Raw genomic sequence first — 22,991 nt, forward strand, 5'->3', positions numbered from 1 at the left:
AACAGTCTATTTTTAGTATTCCAGCCCTTAAAAGTTGTCCAATTCCTCCTCTGATGCATCCGGAAGGTCCTTTTTTATTAACAAATTCCTACCAGTGTGACTCCTCTTTACATGCAGATGTTCATCAAATACACGATAGATGAGCTGACTCTGTTTATTTCACACAATTATTATTTATTTGCATCCTCAAGCTGACACATGGTGTTTTGGAGAGCAGGAAGGGTAATAGCTTATGTCAACATGCTTACAATTTTTGAAAGAATTGTCAAGAATCAGATTTGCATGAGAAACCTTTCACTATAGCTTCCCAACTACTTAATTCTCCTGACTATTCATTACACTATTATCTCCATAAGTCTTAACATTTTACTTCCAAGGCCAGGTACTTACTAGGAGCAATTTGCACTTCCAAAAAAATAATGATATGGAAAAATCTGTGATTTTGAAATAGACTGCTGGACAACTTAAAGAATAATTGACTTTACAAATTAAAGCAATATTAAAAATTGATTACTCTTTAGAGTAGCCTCGTTTCACAACAGATGTGATTTTCAAGATTTACTTCTTTAAACCTCAAAACAGTAACTCAAAATTCCATGTACACAGCTGCAAGAATATATTGTGCATCAAAACAGTTCTAATGATACTCTGTAAAATGCTACCACTATTCTCTAATGACTAGGAATCAAGGAGCCTAAAAAATACTTGTGCCCAACTTTTCAGGTGCTTAGCCAGGCAGACAAAAATACAGAGTATGTGGGAAAGTATAGCGAATTTATATAAGGCTTATAAAAGCTGTATCAGGAATGTATATGATGAAAATCTTTTGTTTACTCCAAAACATCTATGATATGGATACTCTCTTTTATATCTGTCACCTTCAGCCTAGAAAAATCAAAAATTATCCTAATCAAAGGAACTTTAACCAGCAAAAACATACAGTTATTTATTGGGCTTGTAGAATCAGCAAAAGTTAATGCCATAGTTACAAATGGCTATTATCAAGCAATAGTGTACCACCAGAAAGCCTGGCCACAGGAAGACAGCAGTGTTCCAGTGGAAATTTTTTTTTTTTTTTTTACATGCTACTATGTATGTTCAGAATCAGTCTGGCATACACTGAATGTTTCAAATTTAGTTTCTTACAACTACATCAAAAACCTGATGTAACGTAATGTTTTATAATAGCAAGGCACATCATGCTGAACTGGGGAATTCTTGCTGGGCTATTAGTGAGGGGTGCTGCAGCTCGTGCTGGCAGACAGCTTTCACATGTCAAGCGTATCAGCGTTCTGGGAGCTCATTCCCGATGCTGCTCTGAATACCAATACATAAGCCCCTACAGCTGTGAAAAACAAAGGACTTTCAAAAACTGTTACCTAATGATATTGGCCAAAATTACAGTTCTAGTGCTATCAATTTTGAACACTGGTGCATTTTAAAATTGTCACCTTTTAAAATCTGGTTGACATAAACACATTTATCAAAAGCTGAATGAGACTTACTGGAAAGTCACATGAAACAAATTTTGAGATACTGTTCAATAAAAGCACGCAGTGGTCAGAATTTTAACTGTAGTTATGGCTATGTTGTTACTTCTCTTCAGCAGGAACTTGCGGCTTGCCTACTGAAAGCTGGATAATATCTACTGGATGATGATGAATCCAAAACTGAGGATTTTCTCCAGATGCCAAATAAAAGGCTAGAATATCCTCATCAAGTTTATGACTTCATTTTGCTTCTCTGAATCTTTCTCTCAATAGTGAGAATGAAGCTATACCTGAACTTCCAACGGGTAAACAGCATAACGCCCTAGAATTATGTCATACACTACAACGCAGCACACTTTCGGCCATTTTGAGGATCACTGATTGTTTACACTTTTCCCTAATTTGGGATGACAGCCAAAGGATACTTTCCAAAAGCCCACAGCAGAAAATAATAAAAATTCGTTGTAGTATTAAGTTGACAATAAGTTTGTATTTCTCTCTGTAATGTGCAAACCTACTTTGTATAATACTAACATTTTAAGAACTGTTATAGATACAGCTTTAAAGCAATCTCTCACTTTCCAGAATGTATATGACAGTTGAAGTCTAGGAAAAGGCTAAGGTAATCTTACCAGCAAAGTGTATTTTAAGCAATTACTAAAAATTAGTCAATTTAGTTACTGAAGAACCTGTGCAGTACACATTTGTGCAAGTCTAAAATCCTTCAGTCAAATCAAGTGTAATTCATGCTTTTAAAGTGTTACTTTGCTGCACACAATGTAGTGGTATGGCCCCCAGCAACCTGCTTCTGTCACTGATTTCTACATAGCCCTTTCAAACAACATTGCCTGGCATATCATTTCTTCCTTTCCTGGAAGAGACTTTAGTATGAAGATTTTTCTATAACATTGACATCTTCAAATAGAAAAGAACACTCAATATCTCCCCACGCATACCTATTTTTTTTTTCTTTTTACTACCATCTGCTGCTTTATTTTTTGTGAAAATGTATGCTTTAGAAAGCAAATGCAAATCTTATTCAGAAACATTTTCATCAGTCCTCAAAGACAGGGAAAAAGTAAATACAAGATTGGGAAAAGTTATCTTGATGCTTAACGTACTACACGACATTAGGCATTACACTGACAAAGTCACAGAAGTCCCAGCTTTCATTAAGGAAAGTGTCAGATGGGATTAGCTCTAATTGTTTTTTAGAAACAATGCATTTCCTAACTGCAGGGCTAAGCATGTCTCAAGTCTTTAGCCACAGAATAGAAGAAATTCTTAGAACACACGAATCAGGTTCTTTAAACTCAACTAGTTTTTCATGGAGAGGTTGTAAATAATCACAGGGGAAGAGCCACAGTGGGTCACATTAACGATTCACCTAACTTACTGCCCTGTCTCCTTCAGAGGACAATAGCAGATACTTAAGCATGTCTCTCAGAGCAGAGCAAGCATGTACAATACTTTCCACAAATATTCACCTAGTCTCCAAAAATTAGCAGGACGGGTAATCAAAAGAAGTTTCTCTGCCATATGTCATTACAGCACCTTAAAATTTTTACTTTTACCACCCAACTCATAATAACATTTTAATTAAAGAGAAGGAACTGTTTTGTTAAAAGTATGGATAAACTTACAGATAGTCTCCTGGCAACCTTCAAGCATCACTGCACATTTTTATATGCAAAGTTTAATATTTCAGGACTCCTTTTAAAAATCATATACTCCAGGAAAAAAAAAAGTGTCAGTTTCACTAACTTTTAAAATTAAATAGCAACTATTCTGTTGAACAGTTAGCATTTACTTTAAGTTACATCTATTTCTTTGCATCTCTGTAAAAACTTTCCGGTTCTCAACAGTATGCATTTGGAGATGCAAACTCTACATCAATGTATTAAATAAAAAAAAAAAAAAAAACACTCACTACAGTTACTGTACTTAGCATTTATCAAGTGTCAGCTCTAAACAGCTACAACGTGACCATGTCCCTCTGGCTGCAGTCATGCTAACAAAATCAAAAGTTCAACCACCATTTGGCCCTGAGGCTCCTGGGAGAAACATCAGCAAAGGAACCACTTACCTGCATCAGCTTTCTTGAGAGCTCATTAGTGAGAAATTCCTCTTCCTTTTCATAGTTTACTGCAAGTGTTTCTTTTTCTTTCTGCAGAGCTTGAATCTTCTTAAACAGAGTATTACTGATGAATTCCTCTTCCTGCTCTGCCCTTGCTTGCTGTGAAATAAAGACAGTTTTAAGAAAGGAAGCAAGTTTCCATGTTAAAAATTACAACTACTCTGTTCCCCTTTATATTCCCCTTCTTCTTCCCCACTTTTTCTTAAATCTTGTCCTTTCATCTTGGAGAACAGTAGGATGAATCTAAGTGCTGTTATCTTTTCTAGCAGAACAGCATCTTTCTTCCTTTTTATTGCCCATCATTCCACTTTGGAAACTACACTGATGGTTTAAAGTGGCTTCTCCCAACCAAATGCATGAACACCCCAACCTTTTAGACTTTATAAAAAGATTACTGATTCAGAGATATCAACTTCTACCTTCGTTATTCCTAAAAAGAAACAAAAAAAACCACAAACTTCTCTAAACGTTCTCCAATAAGAGCTGAAGCATGGATCTGAGACTGTGCTGCATTCAGCACTGTGCCTTCTTGTTAGATCCCTTTGATTACACCACTGTTCTCTAGGAGTCAAATAACGTGTTTATCCTTTCACGCAGATATGCCTTGCTTCTCAGCCACAGGCAGCACAGTTCACATCATGAGGATTTCTGCTCAACAACCAGCCCAACAGGAAAACATTCTTCTACTGCTCTACAGCTCCCTCACGAGGGGAGTGTAGGGGCAGGCGCTGAGCTCTGCTCTCTGGGGACAGCTACAGGACCCGAGGGAACAGCATGGAGCTGGGATAGGGGAGGGTCAGGCTGGGTGTCAGGGAAATGGTCTGCACCCGGAGGGTGGTCAGGCACTGGGACAGGCTCCCCAGGGCAGTGGTCATGGCACTGAGCTGCTGGGGTTCAAGAAGTGTTTGGACAACGCTCTCAGAGATAGGGTCTGGTTTTGGGGTGGTCCTGTGTGGAGCCAGGAGTTGCACCCAATGTTCCCTGTGGGTCCTTTCCAACTCAGGATATTCAATGATTCGATGATTATTTCTCAGACCTGTTCCCTCACTACATACAAAATCAACTTTAAAAAACAAACAAACAAACAAAAACCCCGCATGCAGTGGTTTTACCCTGAGGATTTTCAAATTTCAAATGAGGAGAGCTCTGTTGGAAATCTTCCCCATGAAGAAATCACTAGAGAAGACAATTTCCTTTTCAGCTCTCCTAGAGTACCTAGGCACTGCTACAAAGAAAGGCAGCTCACTAGCACTGCAATTCAGATGTTTCTTTTTCTTTTCTTTCCTTCTTTTTTTATTGTAGACTTTAGAAACTTCATAAATGGAATAAAGAAGTTCTCTTGAAAGTCTGCTCTGATAGAGCACAAAGGGTATTTCATACGTGCAAATGAAAGGTTGCAGCTACAGAGGGGTGAAGCCAACTCCTGATTCCACAATCAAAGGACAACCAGCCTGAAACAATGGGATGACAAAAACAGAGAATTCCCAAGCCACAACTTTTAATAAATGAGACCACGTAATGTTAAGGAATATTTTCACTCCCTACAATTAAATCCACATCACCTGAACTGCAGATGTGTGATTTGCCTTGATTCTAATGAAGTAGAATTTATCTGAAATAGAACGCAGCTTATAGCTAGCAATACATAAAGATTCACTAGGTTTTACTGTGGTAAAATTTGAGAGAGAAAAAAAAGAAGTAACAAAAAGCATAACTGGAGTTTTACTGAAAGTTTAACTTCCATAATCTTCAAAACGTGCCAGAATAACCATCTCTTTATACATACTGCACAATGGAAGGCACTTAAAGGATTTCATTGTGCCAGTGACCTTTTAGCTGTAATGATGTATTCCCTAGTATTCCAAGAGGCAATTACTTAACCAGAGACACGTTCCGTGCCAACAAGAAAAGTTCCTTAAAGAACATAACTGTCTTTAAAGCTGGCAGAACAATAGGGACAATGTAAATATCCTCATCGTATCGCCAGTATCATAAAACCTAGAGCAATAATTTGGAAACTTATCAGTTGAGTCCTCCCTCCATCTTTCTCTTCACATCCTCATCACTGCTTTCTTGAGTCTTCTCCCATCTCTACTGCTTTTGTGTCTTGGCCCTTCTCATTATCTGCTACCAGTTCCCCTCTCCCTTGGCACAAACCCAAGCTGAGGGAGGGGAGAAAAAAAAAGAAAAAGAAAAAAAAGATCTGGCTTAGTTTATTAGCTTAGGTCCTGCACAGCACCTCTTTGCTAATGCTCTAATGTTACTGCATCTCACTGGCAGAGAACCCCTACTCCAGCACGTTTGGCATCGGTAGCATCACTTGTCACATCAGGACAATATATGGATGCCCAGAAGGTTTGAAGAGATACTAAAGTGTCAGCTTTTAAAATTTTATGTCTCAGAACTCTACAACACAAGGAACCTAATATCTCAATAACACTGTCTATCACTTTCTAAATGTGGCTTTACTTTGAGCTACTAACATCTTATGTCTTCAGAGAAATGTCAGAACAGAGTAAACAAGTCAAACTGCAAGGGTTCATTGTCCTCAAATCGTTAAAATTCATTTGTTCTGTTCCAAAACCATCTCCTCCATTGTCTTCACTCCACAGGATTTCTACTGGTGTCTGCTTTTCAATGGTTCAAAGACAATAAAACCGAGAAAGACAGACCAGGCATACCTAAAATTAAATTAGAAATCACTGGGTTCTAAAATAAAGAGGCAAGGTACTTCTACTTAGGTTTCTGTTCATTTCTAACTTGTACCAGTTTGCTCTGCACCCATCTAAAGCTCTGACACGAGAGCACTGCAGCACTGACCTGAAGAGCAGCACCCCGTAGCCAGATGCTGGTGGCACATTAATACTGGGTGCTTAGGTCAGCATGCCTGGGAGCTGCCAGCATCCCTACCCAGCCCTGGGCAAACAGCTCTGCCCCTCCTCAGCGCCTGCACTGGAGCTGAGGCGAGCAGGCAATGGGCCAGAGCAGGCAGGAGGAGACACCCAAGCAGTCATCCTTTCCTCTCCTCCTCCCATTTTTCTTTCCGGGATCAGCTTCCTAAACTGGCTTACCACACTGGCAGAGCTCTGGCACGGGGCCATAAGGACCCAAGGGCCACACCTTCGGCCTGAGGAGGCTGCTCAGGAACAACCCCGCTGCCCACACTGCGTAGGACACCGGCTTGATTCAGGTGGCTCAAAGGAAAAGCTGAATAGGATTACATCTGCCTCCAGTACACCAGAAACATATTCCTCAGCTAAACAAACAGGAAGCCTATAAATCCAAATAGGATCTGTAAATTCCAGATATCCATACATCAAATGTAATACAATGAACATCCTCTGAAATTACCCGACGGTCAGCAATTTCAACACAAACTATTAGTCCAAAAAAAAAAAAAAATGCTACAGTTATGAGACTGGGTATAAAAAGCACAGCAAGTGTTACCATATTTCTTCTAAATCTGCATACTTCCATTCTGATTCTTTCCCTTTATCGTGTTAATCATTACACTGGAGATAGTTTGACTATCTTAAATGATAAAATTATTCATGTTTATCTTAATAATGCCTGAAATCTTGGAACTATTACTCATTTAGCCCACAGTCAAGCTGATGTTTCAAGGCAGTAAAAAATGTTTTTCATCCTATTTCCTGCACAGACTGTCACTGCGATATTTTTCTGGACATATATATATACACTGTGTTTCCATACAAACAATCTGCCTCATTATTAAGTATCTGTATTTGAAAAGAGGCCCTGATAGGATCTGCAGAAAATGAGAAAGGGTGAGGAAATCAGAGACAGTGGGTCTGTGAAGGTACAGAGTTCGTGGTTCCTGTTACTCATATTACATTCAACATCCACAAACAGCAATTCACTTCATTCTGTATACCAGATTACAAAACAAATTGCTGAGACCCTGAGTGATATAAAATGATAACACCGTCTCAGTCAGTCTCTGGAAACCTGAAACGAGCAATGTGCTTCCAGCACAGATTTCCTGCAGAAACACAGCCACAGCCACCTGTCCCCGTGTCTCAAACTCACAGGACTGCACGGGCACACCCACTGAGGAAAAACCTGTAACTACTGTGGTCGAGAACATAAAGGTCAAAGACTATCATGTTATTTTGCAAGAAATAAAGGATGAAGAGGGGATTTTAAAATGCTCTTATGCACATGAAATGCATAGAAATTCTTGTATTTTTTAAGATTTTTTTTCCATTTCTATTGCAATAGAATGGGACATCCTGATTACTAGTAGAGCTGATGTGTGTTGTAAAAAAAAAAAAAACACATCCTTGTGAGTTTACAACCCAATGGGCTGCTTTTTAAAAGAAAAAAGAGATATTTCTCTTAAATTGTATATAGTAACTGAGTATAGCATTGAGAAGTGAATCTCATCACAAGTTATTTTTCCACATGCTGCATGCACTAGTCTAAACTGAAAAGTTTAGGTTTAACTTATTGTTACGCTGTCAGCTTTTCCTGTAAATATATCTCTAGCAGACAAAGTGCACGCTGCTAGATTTTCCTCTGCCCACTTGCTTCTAGTTCCTGCAGCAGTTTCTGCTTCTGGTGGGCTGCTGTCTCTCTGATCACTGTACCATATTCCAACCACAGTGTCTTAATGGTGAGATTTTATGAAACAGCAAAACCCAGGCTTTCTAATGAGGCATCAGCTTTAACAAAGTCAAATAAAAATTTCAGTTATCTATGCTCCCTTCTCCTCCCAGGTTAGCTCTTCTAAAAGTTTCACAAATCTCCCCAGTACTGCAAAGAGGTAAGGAAGCAGGTTCAACAATCCAAGAGCCACTCAGTGAACGTAAATACTACGTTATCAAGGAACTGACATATGCATACTACCCTATGGATAATATAAGCCTGCAGATGGAGCTGAAGAGCAATTTAATCTGCTGGCTGTACAAAAGAAACTCAATCTTTGCTACTGAATATAGCCTGAAAGGTTGGGGCAGCTTCAGAAGGGATGATCTCAGCTGCTGCGCATGTTACGCTGAACTAGAGCTGTCTCTTCAGAAAGCAGCCTGGCCCAAAGTCCTACGAGAAAACAGGAAGAGGTAAAAAGGGCGTGAAGAGCAGTAAGTCACAACAGCAGGATTTTAGAAATATAAAATTCTTGCACAAAACAAGATCTACGTTTCCCAAATCTGCTGTAGTGCACACCCCTCCTCTAGCATTGCTAACTAAAGATACTGTTCTGGCCACAATTTCTGGCACCAGTTTAAAATATGGAAAACTCTCGGTCTACAAATGAAATAAATATTCCAGTGAACTGATACTGTTCCCTTACGGGGGAACTTTTACGCTGCAGGCAAGAGCTGTTTTTTCCTACAAACCCTCCGGCAGCACCTGAAACAACCTCGCTGCACACCCTGCACATTTCAGACAAGGAGAAATACAAACCACTGCAACCAGCGTCCTAGGGAAAAGCAATTCTCAGGAACATGAAACAAAAATCAGCTCAGAGACCAAGACTTACACCACTACACACTACTGTGACTGCCCAGCAGCAAGCTGTGGGGTTGAAGGACAATGAAGGTCTGCTGAAGTCCCCATGTGCTGTAGGGGCAGCTTTGCACCCACAGCCAGGCACTTTCTTCAGTCTGGTGGCCTGTCTGCAGAGCAAAGAGTGAATGCTCCTGCGGTTACAGTGGTGAGCTGGCATTCAAGCTCTGGGTTCGATTCGCAGTGTGATTTCCTGTTCGATCTAGGGCAAGCCCCAGGGTCACTTCCTCACTTCTGACATACAAGTATGTTCTTTCTTTTTACTTTCTTTTTTCTTCTTTTCTTTTAAGATTTTTTCCTTTTCCCTTCTTTAAGAGGAATTTTCAGGAGTAATGGAGTTACACAAATAGCAGAGCTGCGTATCCTTATCTTTGGGCACACAGTGGAAGCCACATACTTTCGTGAAAAAAAAAAAAAAACAACAACCAAGCAGTAATGCCTTGGTATGTTTCCTTCAAAAACCCCAGGTGTTGGTCTTTTTTCTTTTTTTAAAGCAAACCTGGTAGATGAGGCAGAAGGGCCTTTCATTTTAATTTTTTCTTAAACTTACAGTCGTGCCACAGATGTTACTTCCAACACACTGACAGGAGAGGAAATAAATTAATAAACCAGCACCAGACTTCAACCTACTAACTCCAACTACTCTAAATGTTACCTATCCTGTAACATTAAAGCCACACACAGAACTGCCTCAAAATACAACTCCTATCACATTTCAGCAGGTTTGTTCTGCTGTACGAGAAGAAGATATGTAGCTTTTATTACAGTAACACAGAAATATCTGTATGATGAGCCATTAAAGTGCTAAAATACAGTTCTTTTAATTTCTGCTTATAGTTGGCAATTCTTTCCCCCCTTCATCCCCTCCCACCCCCTTTCTAAAAGGCCAGCCAGGTTTTGGCTGGAAGCATCAAAACACTTGTCACAACCCCCTGCTGCTCAACTCCAGGCACGGCAAGTTTTTCACCCGATACCTACAAAGCGACCCAGCTTATTGCCTTATTCATCTCCACCGGCACAGACCACGTAGAGAAATGAGCTGAGACAAATGACTTGAGACACATTTTTCTTCCACATCAGCTTTAACTGTAATCAGATGTTTTCAGCTACACATCACCCACGCAGCCTTGTGATAACTTCTCTCAAAAATGAAGTTACATTCAAGATACGCGTGCATGCATCTTACTGTATGGAAAGCTCTGCAAGAAACAGCACTTTAAAGGAGCCTTCAAAATTGACTACCTTCCTAAACACCAACTTGTTCAGCAGTATTCATACACACTAAATCTGTGAGCATCAGCAATACAGTAAATTGTCTGATGGTATGCAATTCCATTCCACTTCAGATCTGTAAACACTTCAAACAGCTTCTCTCTCTGCAGTTTGATGTTGACCTGCAAGAGCCTTGCACAACTGAAATATACAAGTGGTGCAAGTGCAATAAGCAAGTTATGGAAAGAGTCATTTCCTAAGCAAGAATACTTACAAATTTAATGTATTTGGTTCATTGTATACAACTTACAACAAGTCACATGTAATTATGAATTAATACAGCAGAATTCCTGAATTTATTTAAATAGTTTAAAAATAATGTAAATGCCTTTCTTCAAAACATAAAAATGGAGTCTGCTCTCTTCAAGGGAGTTTATTGTATCAAAATACTGGCATTAAATAGTTAATAAAAGCACAGCCCTTGAAAAAGCCATTGTAACTAAGAAAATGTCAATATAGGGCCCAGAAGACGCATCAACCTTCAAATCACTTCTACTTAGTAGCTTAACCATGATCAGGCACCCTTGTGCAGGTCTTAGTGTAATTAAAGCCTAGGTGTTAATACAGCTCCCCAGAAGGAAGGCAGCTGGACTACAGAGGCAAATTGTGTTTAAACATTTCCTACAGTGAGTGCCCAACCCTACACCACCATAGCAGCTACACCGCCGACCAGACGCACAGCTCTAGTGCCTATTTTCCTGATACTTGCACATCGCCAGGCAGAAGCTGGGAGCTCCCAGCCACTGTTGCCTCCCGCACACAAGCCCCGTAACGTGAGCTAGCAGCAGCTACAGGCCGAGACAGGAATGCCCCAGCAGGAAAAGGCAATCCAGCCCATAGGCCTTTCCGAGCGGCTCCATCTCACCGAGCCGTTTCCCTGCCTCACTGCTGCCCACGCACACTAGGTGTGACCACACCGCGCTTCCCGCACGCTCCGCAGCAGCACACTTCCCATGTGCATGCATGTCAAGGCATTCCAAAATACAAGCGAGATGAGATGCTCCTCGCTGCCGCGTGTGCACACAAAGTCACGAGGGCCACTGAACCGGAGCCTGGCATCTCTCTACTAAACCTTCACCGATGAGTAGTTGAAAGGTTTTTGTGTTACTCTTTGGCGTCCACTGCTGCTGCTGTTTCACTGGTCAACCTGTCGGTAATCTTGTGCTGTAAATAGCTCGCTAGTTAATCAATAAGTGCAAAACAAATAGAATACAGAAGCACATGGAACAGGTTTTTCTTTTGTTCAGCCTCAGTCTAAAAGCTGCTTAAAAATGAAATAAAGGTGCAGGCATATATGGGTACACAGATATACACATAGCTGCATTCGTAGCTTCATGTTAAGTTTGCCTGACTTTTTGACAACACAGCCCTCTGGATGTGAAAGAGGGGAAAAAAGATCAAACTGCATATAGCAACTCTTGTAGCATATACTGGTGGGGTTTTTGTTTAAGTTCTCTGTGTTTTTTTTTTGTATAAAAACGTATATTCCATGGCTACAGGATCATTAGAACCATCACCCTTCTTTAGAAATGTTGTGACTTTATGTTTGATTTGCATCTAAAACACTCCAGTTCAATGCAATCCAATTGCATTGGGCTACTTAGAAACCAATAATCAATACCAGCTTAAAACCCAGCAACACCACCACTCAGTAGGAGAATCTGCAAGAAATGCAGTCCTGCTGCAAATCAGTCCAGATTACTCTGTAATATCAGATGTCTAATGCACAAAAAATATAATTAGCACTGTTTCTTAAGCTAATATATTCTAAGTACTATATTACCTCTTTTTCCCTCACTGATAAATCACATTTTATCTTTAAATGTAGGCACATGGTAATTACAAAATACACTGCCTTGATTTGACCAACTAGCAAACTCAGTATTGCATGCTCACAAAGTTTCAGAGGAGGAAAAAAAGATTCAAAAGAACAAAAAAAGAAAAGAAAAATAAGAAAACAGAAGAATAACTACTAGGTGACTAATTTACTGAATAGCCTCTTTTCACATAGGTATCTATGCCTGTGCCAGCGGGCACTGACCTGTGTTTTAAAACAACAAACTTCTGCACGAAATGCAACCACAGAAAGCTTTTGCTAAAAGCATCTATCCTGTCACAACTGTTTTTCTTTGCAGACAGAGGAGTGCAAATTCAGGCAGAGAGGAGAGAGAGGTTGACCACCCAAGGCATCTTCATGAAAGCCCTACTTCCCTTTACACAGCTCAGGTAAAGCACAGCAAGCATGTTCATATAAAACTCTTGCTCTTCTTCACGAGAGGAGACAACAGCCCAAGCATTACCCCGTTACACCCCATGCTTCTAGGCAGAATGTGTAGGATCACTGATGCAGTGCCTCCACAACTTTCTTAAAAACACATTTTTTTTTAAATGACTCGTTTCGATACAACACAGATAATCGTCAGGGATGGCAATGTTTTCACCCCACTAGCAAGGCATGCCTAGTCACTCAACAGAACTAGCCTGCTAAGAGCGCTCCTTTAAAAAAACACCTTATTTCCTCCCTCACACTTTGGTTTTCTGGAAAAGCACTTGTCAGCTTGTTCCTGATGTTCATCACACCTTGTTCCAAGCCAGTTCAGTTATGAAGCTCCCAAGGCACCATCCGTCCCAATGTTAATGTGTATTAGCTCTAATTCCATCAGAGCAAACAAGTGTTTCCACTTATGATTCCCTACAAGTCAGTAAATGGAGATTTTTTTCTCTACAGTTCAGACCTCTTATTATACATACCACAATATTCTGAAGTGCAACCACTTTTCTGGCTTTCAAGACAAGAAACATGTCTGTTAAATTTGCAGGAGAACACAATGAGGAAAATGAAAGATCCACGTCCTTCTGTTCTGTCTCTCTACGAGCAGAAGTTTGCAGGATATGGGGAAATACAATCATCCCTGACTATTCACCCCAAAAAGAACTGGAAAAGTAGGTCTAAGACTGAGAAGTAATCACACACACAAAAAAAAAAAGAAAAACAGGAAATGTCTACCAACCTTTCCACCTGTGGAGCAAGAACTTTCAGGTAAATATCTCAATTTTCAAAGAAAAGGGAAGTTATTACAGACCTTCATCTCAGGTTGAATTTACTCTTCAGGAGACAACTCTCTGGACGTGTCCACTCTCCTGATTCTGTCACTACTTTAGGGTCTATGAGGGCAGGGTTTTGCCTATGAATCAGTTCCTGGCAACACTAGCTGGAGAAAAATGGTACTCTTCATTTGTCACGGGTGTGCAAAATACATACTGCTTGAAGCTCTTGGAAAAGCACTGATAAAAAAAAATCCATTTGGCAAAATTCTTAGTAACTGCTTTTGCTGTTTATTTGGAAGTGAAGGGAAACAAAGCGGCAACTGCACCACTATAGGAAAAAAAAAAAAAAAAAAACTTTTCCAACAATCTGCTGAAAGTAGAAATTAAACTGTAAGGAACAGAAACTTGGTACTACACTGCATTAAACATCAGACTTTATCACTTCTGACTTGATAAGAATCATTTATACTTTTATTCAGGACTGAACGGTATCATTGTAGGATTGCTTTTTTTTTAATCTATGTGGTAGGAGTTTTAAATATCATGATTAGCATCCACAACAATAAAGGAATTAAAAACCCCCTAAGCTCTATAGACATAAGCAGAAACATCACATTCCGAGGCAGTTTAAAGAATTAAAACATCTGACCAAAGTTTACAGATAGCTGAAACTGCCAGGACACTGATCTACAGCACAGCTGAGGAGATGCACATCTACCTCCTAAAGCTTACCCCAAACCAAAAAGCAGACCAAGTGCAATATTAATACATGGAAGATGAAAATTTTAAGCAGGTATGTTCAGAGTTGAAGGGAAAGAAAAGGCCTTAGGCTAAGAGTTTCTCCCTCAATTAGAGTATCAACTGGAGGAATGCCCTCTTTCCAGGAACTAAGTCACAGCAATGGAAGACAGGAAGGGACACACAGCTCCCAGGGACTGAAATAACTGTCACTACAGGCATCAGGTAGCATGCAATGTCTGTGTTTTAAACAGACAAGTTGAAAAAATACAGATGTAAATATCACAATTAAAAAATGATTTGATATTTCTGCAAAAAACTTGCTTCAATTTTAATCAAGGAATCCTTACAACTCACAGATGTGAAATCTGCACATCTGCAACTTCTGCTACAGTTTCCAACTTAGACATTTCATACTTTACTTTGGAATAGTTTACCTCAACTGTCTTGCCTTCACTTTTACTTCTTTCTTTCATTCCATGTGTTCAGCAGGACCATAATGGTCCATCTTACAAAACTAAGACATCTCTCTACTCAGACAGCAGCACTCGACTGATGAAGTAGAACCTGAGATCTTCCTTTCTGGATGTCCCCAGGCTGCTGTGTTAGAAGCAAAACATCACAGCAATGTTTTCTGTTACTGATCCATAGGAATTTGTTTTGTATTTCATTTTCTGCCTCTTCTAGAGCATGTCTTCACCTCTTACATTCATTCTGCTTGGATCCCAAAACTTGTGCAAAATTCAGTTTGTACATTTTGTCCCTATCATTCTCCTCCTCCAGATTTTTTTTTTTTAAGGAGGACGACAAAAAAGGATTCACCCCTTGCTCTGCTGCTAAATTCAGCAACTTCCTCCTACCCCCAAGCATAAAAAAGAGCAGCAAAGCAACTGTTTCTCTCTGCTGCTTTTAACAGGCTATGCTGAAATACATCGGATGCCTACCGCTGACAACGTTTGCTCCTTTGGAGGAGCACTGCCTTGTTCTTCACTGCACACTGCAAGAACAGCTCATGAGAAACCAGCACTACGTCCACCCGCAGCACCCCCTGCGCAGAGCTCCCCGACCAGCCCTATCTGCAACAGTGCAGAGTCACCCTTCCAAGCATTTTATGGTCTTCCAGTTTCCACCAAAGAGTACCTTATGGGATGCAGTGCAGTAACAAAATCTATTGCTGAAATCATGAGCAGTTGTGTAAGATTGCTTAACACACCTGTGCTGCACACAGTTCTATCTCCTCACGTACTACAAGGAGTTTTAGCATTACAAGCCCATAGAGGAAAATACATCCCATACATACCAACACTTAGGGCTAAAAGCCTAGAAAATAACTTCAATATTAACTGAAGTCAGTATCAACAGTAGGAGGAAACTACCAACCAGTTGTTTACCAACAAGTTTACCAACAAGGAAAATGAATTAACACATGCAAGAAAACCAAAGATCACGTAACTGCTCTAAAAGTCAGCTTTTCTTCATCCTTCAAAATCAGCAATAAAAATCAAAAGCTCCATCACACTCAAAGCCTCAACTAAAATGAAGTACTGAACATTCAGGATTTGGAAATTATTCTGCAGTCTTGCCTATACTAGCTTTTCAAAGTGGGATTAGCAACAGGGCTAGAACCTCTAAAGAAGCCTGATGTTTTACTCTAGCATCCAAAGCAACAGATGTGTAGTGCACAGTGTAGGAATTATTTTTTCTTCGGTCAAAGTAAACCCATTAGGGGCACAATGCAGAAGAAACTAAAACAACCCTCTCCATCAAAATGTTAAGTCACTGGAGATATACTAAGGAAGAAGGGCCATTAGTGTCAGTAAATGTTCAAACCTGCCACTAAATGGCATTCTTAAAATAAAAACTCGCTACAAACCAGCCTGATGCACAATTCAAGACCACTTTGATGAGAAAGTTCATCTAAGAGAAAAGCAAAATGACTTCACATACAGAACAGCAAGCCTAGAGAAACACCACGAACGTTGCATTATTAAGAATTCCCAAATGTACTCTGAAATACCGGTTCTCATTTCACTTCCAGCCCCAAATTAATTCAGAACAATATGCCAATATTCCTATTGACTGAAGACATGCCACCATTATTAAACACAGCAATACCAATAAAGTCACAGACAAAGGAGTAGAAGTGTTGTGCAACCTTTCAAGGCAAGCAAGACACAGATGGTTATCAGAGTTGGGTATCAACCCAATGGCAGTACTGAAAACAAATTCATTTACTATATAAAGGACAGAAACATTAAGAGAGTAATTCAGCGTGGTTTTATAGGGAACAAGTTCTGGCAGATAAGCACAGATTCATCTTTCAGCCAAGGACTTTTTGTAATAAAGACAACCACAAAGGTGTAGCGCATGTCCATGGCACCCATAAGACTTTCTGATTTAGTAATACATGCCATACCATATTTAAAATAGCAGTAAAATAATCAAAGTATACAGCTGGAATTCCAAAGTGGCTTACAGATCTGAAAAATACTTGTCAGTAGGAAATTTCTAATGCGATTTCACACCAACATGTACTAAGCACAATGCTGATCAAAACATTTACTGTGCATTGTTATTCAGTAAAGTCCCCAGCAGAGACAGCTCACCTTCACTGCTGCAAATAGCGTTGGTAAAATTGATATGGGGGAAAAAAACTCATTGAGGTTGCTTGTACTGAGAAGAGATCCTCACGAAAGTCAAGAACAAGGGAAAATACCCTTCCCCAGACTATGGTTCCACAGTTACTAGCACCAAACCAAGAACTACCAGGCAACCCAGCACTACAAGCCAGGTCTGGAAAAGGCACGCGTGTGCTGCTGCAGCTCTGCCAAATTAGCCAGAGCTCACAACGCTAAGCTCACAAAGACCAATGATACCAGATAAAAAAAATAAAACTTATCCATTCCAAATTAAGCTCTCAGAAACATCTGGATAAACTTGAAGCAAGAAAATGTGTTTAGACTAGACAGTGCATCATTTAGCCACAGCGTTTTCGATCCAGCACATTAGAGTTCCAGGATCTCAGAGCTTGAGAGCTTCTTTCAGTTGTCAAAGTAAAGTAGAAGACCTCTGTTGAAGCCTGTATCTTTGTAAAACTCATTAACCAAGCCACAAGGCACTGCAAGAACGTAACGGCTCAACGAGGAAGGCTTTGACTAGGAGCACTCGCACAGGACACTCAGATTCTTCATCTCAGAGACTTATTTACAACCAAATACTCTTCCCAAAGACACTTTTCAATAAGAGTTACAAGATCTGATGCGGGAACTACTCAGAAACACACGAAGATGCGACAGAAATCCCAGTAGGTGAGGCAGCAACCCTCTGAAGCCTCAAGACTCCTGAAAGACCAAGCGGCTGTGTTCAGTGCTCCCTGTTCACTATTTGAATCAAGTCCTGCCCAGGACAGAAACTATTTTTTTTTTAGTTTGCTTTTTAACCAGTACTGAAGAAGTCCTACAGCACAGACAAACAGTGATGTGCTGTTACCACCACTACAGTTATTTTTCCCCGGGACTTCAATATGCCAGAGGCCATACCCACGTACCAAAGGGAAGCAGATGATAATACACCTTCCTACTATTAGTTTGCCAGCAGTGCAGCAAATAGCACTGCTTTTATCATGTTAACCTAAGGGCGAAAAACATTAAGTCCATTATTAAGCTTCTTTCTTCCTTTCCAGACATTCTGTAGAAGATCATTAGAAACTTCTTGAGAATGAGGCAAACATGAAATTCAAATACAAGGCAGTCATTACCTACATCTGCTCTTCCTGAAAAGTTGTGCACGAAGTTACACTGTGTATGAACTTGCTAATCTTTGCAAAAATGCTGTCTTTACTCTAAAAAGCAGGTAAACAAAACATTTCTAAAATAAGGTATTTGAGAAAGATTTTTAGTCTGACTACAAACCAGAATTGAACCAGTTGGATACTGGAGCTCCAAAGACATTTCTTACACCAACAGAAGACACCACAAAACAGCAGACCCATATCTTTCACACATGCAAGACCTACTTTAAAATCGAGAGTAAATGATAAACTTACAGGTACCTCTTTTAAAACATTAATCTCTTCACTTTCTTGATCCACTTTGTACCTTTGTACCTACTAATTGATTTCTCCCATTGATCCCTCTGCCCTTAACTAAGCACCTTTCAAAGGTTCGTGTTTTCAGTCAGTTAGCCTGTTCCGCCCTTTCTCCTGCTGTTCATGTTCTGCACTGGAACAGGTGCTCTGCTCTGAAACTCTGATGCAAACTCCACGATTGGAAAAAGCTGTTAAAAAGCAATTTGTGCAGAGGATTTTCAGCACTCTATCACACCCATTAACCTCCCCAAACTACCTATCCAGGCTGACATTTTCCAAGAAGAGCCGTGGCAGCAGATCACAAACATGCACACATCCCACCACATACTTCCTTGAGAACAAACTGCTAAAATCGTATTTATTTCCAGAGTCTAACTCTGGTTGTTTACTGAGAAAACCGTAACAACTCTACAGTACCACACAGGATTTTGCTAATCTGTAAGTCACTGGAAGCCTGTTTGTTTTCAGGAGATGTCTGTTATGGGAAGCAACAAATTTCTTCAGAATTTGTGACTACAAGCAAGGAAATGAGAGCTGAGTAAGCCTTTCTCTTCCATTGTTTCTCCCAGCTGGCAGAAGCCTGTTCACATCGCTTTGCAGAAATGCAAAGGAGAAGGAAAAGCCAGGAGATGCAACTGCCCTCTGCTAACACCCAGAGAACAGCAACAGCCAAGCTCACACCTGAGGTGCAGGTTTAGCTGCAGAGGTTACTTATGCTGTCAGCAGTTTGGATCAGTCTGTTTCATCCCAACTGATGCTCCTTTGGGCATCTACGCACCCCCACAACATGCGACTTTTAGGAGTCTTTCCTTCCCTGCAAAGCAAACTGGGGAAAAAATGAGAAGCCATTCTCTAAAACCTACATTACAAACTGCTGTATCAGGCACTCCAGAGTGGGAACATTTTCACATTAAGGCTACTCAAGTACATGATATCAGTTAGAAAAAAAAATAATGGAATAAGGCTTATTCTACTTTCTTTCTCTAATGCTACAGGAGATGCCTGACTTTAAGAGGCCAATCCACGTGAGTTAAATTGCCGAATCTAACAACCAAGGGTAAGCATGTATGTACCTGTAAGAACGAGAGACCGAAACTGGTTTTGTTATCAAAACCAGCCTGCTTTTATGAGGCCTGTCAATTCAAAACAATAACCAAGAAAAACAAAATGCTTCACTATCAATTAAAGGCTACACGGCTTTCTGTGAAATAGGTCGACTTTGTAACATCAAACACTGAAAAGTGGAAAAAAAAGCTAGAAGTCCAAGTTCTATCAACTTCAAAAGAAACTTCCTGACGGAGACATGCATGCACCCGGCTCCTAGCTGAAGTTCTTCAGCTTCTGTGACAGGCAACAATTCAATGGGTTGGAAAGCTATCATTCCCCCACCCAGTTTTCAATGTACTTTTATTTCACTAGAGAAGTTGTGCTGTCCCACACTTAGTCCACTAAACATGACATTTCCTTGCAGACCTTTCTCACCAAGAAATAAAGGAAGTTCACACAGGAACTCCACTTGTGGTACCGCAGCACTATAACCAAAAGTAACTACTTAATATCACAAATATGTAGCTTTTGAGATTTTCAGATGTACAATTTTTTCCCAACCTAAGCACCCACCATCCTGTCTGTTTCCTGAAAAGAATCTTGCAGAAACATCATGCAATCATATAATTAAAGATTGCTAAACGTGTACAAAGGGAACTGTCTTCAAACAGCTCAAGGGATCTCAGTTATTTCTGATGATTCTGATTCTGTGTTAACACATTCAGCAATACAGGTGCAAGAGGAAGGAGGAAAAAGACCACTTTCTACTTTGTAAAGCTTAAAGGGAAAATATTCAAAACCATTAAAGAGAATGGAGGAAACTAAGGAAAGTTTAGTGTCCCTGCAGCACTAGCACGGCCAAGTTCAAGCAAAGGGACAGCAAAAGGCTTAGGGATGAAGAGCTTCATGGCTAGAAGGGTCACCTTCACCTACAGCACACAAGTTTAGTCATTTCACCTGCTATTTCAGCTACCTGTCGTTTTTATCTGCGCTTCACGGCTCATCCGTAGCAAATGATAAAAATCAAAGCTGATTCGTGACATTACAGTGCCTACAGCAGGAAGCTGGCGTGCCACAGCCCTGCCCGCATGGCTCTCCTCTAGGAGCAGGAGCTGGGTTGTGGGAGTAAATTGACAAAGGTTTAGAATCACAATGAAGAAAATCAGAAAACTTTGCATTTAACTACATTTACATGCAAATGGCACACATTTCTGTGTTCCAACACAGCTCATCTCCAACCACTTTCATACTTAGAGCAACACGACAAAGTATTTTGACTGCAAATGTGTTTACATTAAGGACTATGTAAACCACAGCACAGAGTCTTGGTGGCCTGAAAATAAAAAATTGTTTTGCGTTCATTATTTTGCTGCTTGCTGAATGAGAAGTGGCTTACTTAGCCGTGCACACAGTTTAGCATACCAAAGAGAGAGTGTCTGCTGAAGATGCTGGTTTTCTAGACAGCCCACAGGTTGCTATAAAAGTCTAACACCTTTTCTCTCTTTAGCCAGGATGTCAGAAAAGATGCAGTTTTAGATTTAAGAAAAATACTTCATTTTTGTCAACTGAAATCTGATGAAAACGTGAGGTAGTAAGTCCCCAGGAAAGCACCAAAACAACCTTAAGTCACACGAACACTTTTTCAACTTGTTTACAAACAATAGCACACCTACCAGGGGTTCAGAAAGATGCTGTCTTTCTAACAGGCAAAGAGAAAATGTCTGACTGACAAGATGTCTTAGCCCCTTCCAGCATTAGAAGGCACTCCGCTGCTACCTAATTAAGACACATTCTCTACTCGTAAAGTATTAACAAAGCACATGTTTCCCCGACTGGCACTATATTTGTCATCCCTGAATAAATTACTTCTGTATTGTATTTCAGGCACTCTTCCGGCCCACATCCTGCTAGAAGCTGAAAGCTTACTACGGGGACCAGATGCGAGGTTTGCCTAGATAAGCTCCAGATCCCATTCTTTTGCTAGATATATCAACAGTGAAAACCTGATTATCAATAGGATAGCTGATATGCTTGCAAGAAAGCACTCCCTGTGAAAAATCAGGGAAGAAGAGAACACACACGCAGGTGGGCTGGAGAGCCTTCCAGGGCACCCCTGTGCTGGCCAGGACATGCAGGCCGGTGCCTGCAGCCACCAGCGTTACCTCAGTTCGGTCCTTGGCACATTACCCCTCTGCCCACTCACAGGCCGTGAGCACCTCAGTGCGCGCTCCGGCAGCTGAAGGAGCACAAATACCCTGCTCGGACCCCCAAACACCTAACTGACAGAAGAAAATGTCATATTGGCTATGTTGTGGATGTGCTTTGCTGAGGATTGATGCCCCACAGCATCAAATAAAGCGGTGTTGCAGTTTATCCTCTCAGCGCTCATAAACCAGAGCCGAGCCGGGCCAGGACAGCACAGCGTGTCACCTGCGCTGCTTCTGAGGGACTTTCAGGGGAGTTTCTCACAAACCTCTGGGAACAGCACTGCCAGCACGGTGGCGAGCCTAGCCCAGAGCCTTTTGGCGACCAGGGCGCTCTCCTGCAGCCCCTGCCCGTCCGGCCTGCCCGCGGGGGTGTCCCTCAGGGGACAGCCCCGATCCGCGCGGGCGGAAAACCTGGGCTCGGGGAAACTCCGGGGCCGCGCCTGCCGCCCTCAGTGGGGGCCGGGTGCGGGCCGGGCCCCTCCTGCCCGCTCCCCGCTGCCCGGCCCCGGGGGCACGGCGAGGCCCGGCCCGGCCCGGCCCCACGGCGGCTCCCCCCCGGCGGCGGCGCCGCCCGCACTCACGATGGTGACGCTGGCCTTGCGCAGGTCGCGGTTCTCCTCCTGCAGCGCCTTGCACTTGAGCTTGTAGGTCTCCAGCTCGATCTTCAGCACCTTGTTCTCCTGCTGCAGCGAGGCCAGCCGGTTCGTCAGCTCCTCCAGCCGGAACGGCGAGATCACGATGCCGCCTGCCTTGCCGCCGCCCGCGCCCCCCGAACCGCCGCCGCCAACGCCTCCTCCGCCGCCGCCGCCGCCACCCGGCCCCGCCGCCGGGCCGCCCGCCGCCAGCGGCCCCGCCACGCCGCTCCCGCCGCCCCCGCTGCCGCCGGCGCCGTCCGTGTCGCTCTCGCTGGCGCTGTCCGCCATCTCCGCCGCTCCCCCGCCGCCGCCGCCAGGCGAGCAGGGGGCGGCCCCCGCCGCGCTCCGCCGCCGCCGCCCCGTGCGCCGAGAGCGGCCGCCCCGCTCCGCCCGCGCCCGCCGCCCGCCCACAGCGCCCCCTGGCGGCCCCTGGCGCCTCCCGGCGGCCCCTGGCGGCCCGGGGGCGGCCCCCCCCTCCCGGTTCGCGCCTCCGCCATCTCCTCACCGGGCCGCGGCCTCCCCGTGCGGCCCCTCGCGGCCCGCGGGGTGCCCGCCAGGCCCTGCCCGCACCCACCGGAGCAGCCCGGCCCCGTTTCCGCAGCTTACCGCACCCCGGCGGCCGCTGCCTGCCCCTGTCGGCCTGTCGCGATGGGAAGAGCTTTGCGGGCTCGGGACTGGGAAGCGGCAAGTCTCAGCAAGTGTCAGAAACCCAGGGGTTTCTCCTCCTGCTGGGGACGACGTTGGCTCTCACTGTTTCAGTTTTAACAGTGTCAAAAAGCACCTTTATTCTGCTTTAATACC

The 22,991-nt window shown here is 42.3% G+C and overlaps 1 protein-coding gene across 1 annotated transcript in view; it reads right to left on the minus strand.

The window, feature by feature from the left end:
- Positions 1-22,478, minus strand: part of CCDC6 (coiled-coil domain containing 6) — a 46,105-nt gene extending 23,627 nt beyond the window's left edge. Inside the window, exons 1-2 of the mRNA XM_040564166.1 lie at positions 22,137-22,478; positions 3,577-3,726 (exon numbers count right to left, since the gene is read on the minus strand). Of these exons, the coding sequence (XP_040420100.1) occupies positions 3,577-3,726; positions 22,137-22,478 (492 nt within the window). The remainder of the gene's footprint in view (positions 1-3,576; positions 3,727-22,136) is intronic.
- Positions 22,479-22,991: the final 513 nt, after the last annotated feature.

Source organism: Cygnus olor, chromosome 7 (assembly GCF_009769625.2).
Source record: "Cygnus olor isolate bCygOlo1 chromosome 7, bCygOlo1.pri.v2, whole genome shotgun sequence".
NCBI lineage: Eukaryota > Metazoa > Chordata > Aves > Anseriformes > Anatidae > Cygnus > Cygnus olor.